This window comes from Mycetomoellerius zeteki, unplaced genomic scaffold, assembly GCF_001594055.1.
Source record: "Mycetomoellerius zeteki isolate Tzet28-1 unplaced genomic scaffold, Tzet1.0 scaffold462, whole genome shotgun sequence".
NCBI classification, from domain to species: Eukaryota; Metazoa; Arthropoda; class Insecta; order Hymenoptera; family Formicidae; genus Mycetomoellerius; species Mycetomoellerius zeteki.
Window position 1 is genome coordinate 3,892 of NW_017257460.1, and position 5,440 is coordinate 9,331.

A 5,440-nucleotide genomic window follows, 5' to 3' on the forward strand; every position below is an offset into this window, starting at 1 on the left:
GAGGGGGCGAGTCCTCACACGCACAAGGCGACGAGTTCTTCCAGTAGAAGACGGCGAATCAACCATACACAAGGCAGCGAGTCCTTGAGCACGAGGCGGCGAGTTCTCATATACATAGTGTAGCGGATAAGTTTGAACATTTCGCATTCTTTAGAACTAATAATTTGTTTGTAGCATTCAAATTACCCTGTATCAGTTCGTTTTCAAAGCAAATCCGCGCATATACGAAACCATTTCAAAATGGCTGAAAACATCGATCTACAAAAAATAAAATTAAGAAAGAGGGTAGCAAAAGCTGGTTTCACACGGGTAGAAAATTTTATAAAAGCAATGGATATAAATACGGTCGATATTGAGGAATTAAAAATTAGACTAGATAAGTTGGAAGAATTAAGAAAGTCGTTAGAAGAAAGCGCTTGATGGAATTAAGCGTTCATGATAAAGAGGTAAGCGAAACGCAAGTAGAGCAAGAAATAGCTAACTACGAAGAAAAATACGTTAATTTGAAATTGATAGGCGAAAGAACAATAAAAGAACGCATTAGACCAGCTCTTGCTACAAATCTCGACCAATCGAGCGCAACACCTACCGTGATATCCAATAACAGCAGAAACAGAGTAAATGACATCCATGTACGATTGCCTAAAATTGAATTGCCCACCTTTAGTGGAGCCTATGAAGAATGGCACCCATTTTTCAGGATATTCGATTCATTAATTCACTCAAATGAAACCTTGAACGATATTCAAAAATTCCATTACCTAAAGTCCTCATTAAAGCGCGATGCTGCAGAAACTATATAATCATTGGAAATCACGGGAGCTAACTATAGCGACGCTTGGTCTAGACTAAAGGCTAGGTATGAAAATGAGCGCGTAAGTATCCAAAATCACATCAAATCCATTTTTGAATTACCAGTATTAAAAAAGGAAAACAGCATAGCATTGAGAGGTTTATTAGATAGCACGTTAAAGCATACCAGAGCGTTAGCTGCGTTAAAACGACCAATAGCTTATTGGGACGATTTATTGATATATATATTAGCTAGCAAACTAGACTACTTTACGATAAAGGAGTGGGAGAGTAGTCTAGACAGTAAGCAAGTACCAAAATTTGATGAGTTGATAGAGTTCTTAACAAAGCGGTGTGAAACTTTAGAAGCCGTTGCTAGAAGGAGTCTATCTATGGAGTCATCTAGTAAGCCTCGCCAAATGGCCGGTAAAACGACAAACGCACATGCAGCGGTAATAAGCGTGAAATGTGCACATTGTAAGGGCGACCACCAAATTTATCAGTGTAAAACATTCAAAGAGCTTCCAGTTACAGACCGTTTAAACAAGGTGAGATCTCTAAAATTATGTCTTAATTGTTTGAAGGGCAAGCATTTTGCTAAGTGTTGTAACGCCGGCCACTGTAGAAGGTGTATGAAAAAGCACAGCACTTTGTTACACGATGATCGCACTTCGTCAAAAGAGAAGAACGAGGACACAAATAAGCCAAACTCTAGTTCCGATAAGGAGGCATGTAAGAAGGAAAATACAATATGTACGTACACACAATCAAAAAGGATATTTACTTCAGTACAGGTATTATTATCTACGGCAGTAGTATTAGTCAAAGACCGCGACGGGCATTACATAGAAGGTAAAGCATTACTTGACAACGGGTCTCAATCCAATTTTATTACTGAGGAGTTCATTAAGAAATTAAACGTAAGAACAAAGGAAAATCATATAGAGATAAAAGGTATAAACCAACACGTATCACATGCTATGAAATCAGTACAATTGCATTTAAGTTCACGATTTAATACCTTCGGAATGGATATGCAATTCATAGTATTGGAAAAGATTACACAAAATTTACCTACAATCGAAGTAAACGTAACAGATTTAGATATACCAAAAAATATTAAATTGGCAGATCCAAGATTCAACATTCCAAGTAAGATAGATATATTAATCGGTGCAGAAAGATTTTGGGAACTAGTTTGCATGGGTCAAATAAAATTAGGCAGAAACAAACCAATATTACAAAAATCGTTACTAGGTTGGTTAGTGTCAGGGTCAGTTAACAAAATCGAGTAAAAAAAACGCTCACAAACAAGTTGCAATCTGAGTACATTAGAAGAATTATGTCAAAAGATTCAAAGGTTCTGGGAGATAGAAAATTACGCGAATACGGAGAATAGTACTTCAGAGGAAAGGTACTGCGAAAGGCTATTTGAAACTAGTTACATACGACGAGATGATGGTAGGTTTGTAGTCCAACTGCCAGTCAAAAAAGAGATATTGCCATTGTTGAATGGTTCGAGGGAGGTAGCCTTAAAGAGATTTTTAGCGTTAGAACGAAAACTCAGTTACAACCCTGAATTAAAAAGGGAATACATTGCGTTTATGAAGGAATACCAGCAGTTAGAGAATATGAATCGGGTAGAGATGAATAGAGATGATAATTTTCGAGTATTTTTGCCACACCAAGCGGTAATAAAAGAAACCAGTATTACGACTAAAACTAGAGTAGTTTTCGACGCTTCTAGTCAATATGCCAAGGGGAAATCCTTAAATGACGCTCTATATAAGGGCCCCACAATACAATCAGATTTATTTTCCTTAATAATCCAATTTCGAGGTTACAAATACGTGTTGTGTGCTGATGTGGAAAAAATGTATAGACAGATATTAATTGGATTCAGACAAATCAACGTGTAACAAAGAGGAAAGTGCTATCGCAAACATGCAAACTATTTGATCCGTTAGGATTAGTAGGACCGGTAATAACATTAACAAAAATTCTAATGCAAAGCATGTGGAGTTCAGGCGTAAAATGGGACGAATCAATGCCCATGCACATTCATAGGGAGTGGGAGCGAATAAGATCACAATTACATGTACTCATGGACTGCAAATTCCTAGGTTAATTATATCAGGAGAAGGCCAGGTCCAACTACAGTTGCATGGCTTTTGTGACGCAAGCTAAGCGGCGTACGGCGCATGCGTGTATATACGCGAAAGAAACGAGCGAGGAGAAGTCGTGGTAACTTCAGTCTGTTCCAAGTCACGCGTAGCTCCAATGAAAGCGTTATCACTACCCCGTTTAGAGTTATGTGGAGCCGTTTTGTTAACAAAATTGATGAATCGAGTATTAGCTAGTCTGAAGTTAGAAATAGCACAAAAGGTTTACTGGACGGACTCTAAAATCGTATTAGCTTGGATAAACTCCTTCTCTAGAAAATGGCATTTATTTGTCGCGAACCGAGTAAGCGAAATACACAATGATTCCACACCTTCCGAATGGAATCACGTAGGAACTAAAGACAACCCTGCGGACCTAGTATCGAGGGGTACAACACCAGAGCAATTGGTGAATTCTAACATTTGGTGGAATGGACCCCAGTGGTTGAAGCAAGAGACTGATGAATGGCCCGGGGAAGGTGTCGAATTATTAACGAACGTACCTGAAGAACGAAAACAAACGGTGACGACAGTAGTTACTAATTGCGATACTGTTATTGAATATAAGAGATTTTCGTCATTATATAAGTTGTTACGAGTAGCAGCGTACATGTTAAGAACGTACAACATGTTAAGAATTATTAGCAATAATAGGAGTAATAAAGAAAATCGCAGGATGAGCGCGATAAGTGCGGAGGAAATTAAAATAGCTAAGGTAAAGGTAATTATGTTAGTGCAATCCGAAAGTTTTTCAGACGAAATAAAAATATTAAAATCAAGCAAGAGAGTGCAAAGAAGTTCAAGACTAATAGCCCTTTTACCTTTTCTTGATAACGGAATATTAAGAGGGGGAGGAAGACTGAAACACGCGGTTCTACCGGAAGAGGTTAAACATCCTACAATACTACCATCGCATCACTATTTCACAAGGCTGGTGATTATACACTACCATGAGAAGTTGCTTCATGCCGGAGTCCAGACTACATTAAGCAATATTAGAGAAGAATTTTGGCCAATATTTGCAAGAAGTAGAGTAAAAGAGATACTACACAAATGTATCAAGTGCCGAAAGGCAAATCCCAAGGCCAGTTGGCAACTCATGGGACAATTATCGATGGCCCGAGTCAGCGCAGCACGACCCTTTCACAATACAGGAGTTGATTACTGTGGCCCTTTCTATATTCGGGACCGCATTAGGCGCAACAGTAAGAAATATAAAGCTTACGCAACCTTTATATGTATGTCTGTAAAGGCAGTACACGTTGAATTAGTAGAGGATTTGAGTGCTGATTCATTCATCGCAGCGGTGAAGAGACTTATAGCTCGGAAAGGAAAAGTTGGGAACCTGTACTCCGACAATGGAACTAACTTCGTCGGGGCAGAACGCGTATTACGACAAGTATTCGAGACTAAAGAATTTAAGGATTCCGTCCAAGAGTTTGCAACTTCCGAACAAATAAATTGGCATTTTATACCTGCTAGATCCCCTCATTTCGGCGGACTTTAGGAGTCGGCAGTACGTTTATTAAAGTTGCATTTGAAGCGAACTATAGGAGAGGCTTGCTTAACTGTTGCGGAGCTGACGACAATGTTAGTTCAAGTAGAGGCTATGCTGAATTCCAGACCTCTGACTAAGGAGACATTCTCCGATTAGAAAATGGCCAGGAGTCAAGGCACTTAGGTCATTCGGATCGTCCGATAAAGGTATCGGATGATCCGAATGACCTAAGTGCCTTGACTCCTGGCCATTTTCTAATCGGAGAATGTCTACAAAGCCATCCTGAAGTGGGTCTGAAGGAAATTCCAGTGAACAGATTATCAAGATGGCAACACGTCCAGCAGCTCAAACAACGGTTTTGGACTAGATGGCAGAAGGAGTATTTAAGCACATGTCAACAGAGAACCAAGTGGAAAACTGACTCCAGGAATGTATTCAAGGTTGGACAATTAGTTATGTTGAAGGAGGGTGAAAGTAACCCTCTGAAGTGGAAACTCGCCCGAATTCTGGAAATACACCCTGGTACAGATGAAATCGTAAGAGCTGTGACTGTAAAAACTGAACAAGGCATATATAAAAGAGCTATTGTTAATGTGACGCCGATCACGGAGTAATTATAGACATTTCTTATATTAGTTTAAAACATTTAGTTAGATCCGACATTCATTTGTTTATTTCTTTTATTACGCGCGTGAATATAAGTTATGTTCTAGATTATACGTTAGAATAAGTTTTTATTTGTGTTATTGAAAATATGTAATATTTGTCAAGGCGGGTGGCGTGTTGTGTCTGTCGGATTGTAAGCTATATTTCTGTTATTTGTATTGCGCGGTACTGTACTGTTAATTATCGATCGCGTTATCGACTGATTGTTATTGTAGTTCTGCGCCATAGAGCGCTGTTGATATGCGCGCGCATCGCTCTTCTTCGGTTGCAAGCGTACATCGAGTAGATACGAACTAGTGAGCATACAAGAAGCACATGTTCG

General features: G+C 39.1%; 2 protein-coding genes across 2 annotated transcripts in view; both read left to right on the forward strand.

Moving 5' to 3' along the window:
- LOC108727016 (uncharacterized) overlaps positions 1 to 2,920 on the forward strand; it is a 6,606-nt gene extending 3,686 nt beyond the window's left edge. The window contains exons 2-4 of the mRNA XM_018454905.1: positions 919 to 2,065; positions 2,108 to 2,483; positions 2,696 to 2,920. Coding sequence (XP_018310407.1) covers positions 919 to 2,065; positions 2,108 to 2,483; positions 2,696 to 2,920 — 1,748 coding nt within the window. The remainder of the gene's footprint in view (positions 1 to 918; positions 2,066 to 2,107; positions 2,484 to 2,695) is intronic.
- Positions 2,921 to 3,072: 152 nt separating this feature from the next.
- Positions 3,073 to 5,066, forward strand: LOC108727018 (uncharacterized). Its single transcript, XM_018454906.1, has 2 exons — positions 3,073 to 4,450; positions 4,609 to 5,066. The coding sequence occupies exons 1-2, from the start codon at positions 3,073 to 3,075 to the stop codon at positions 5,064 to 5,066; spliced, it is 1,836 nt and encodes a 611-aa protein (XP_018310408.1).
- The last annotated feature ends 374 nt before the right edge of the window (positions 5,067 to 5,440 follow it).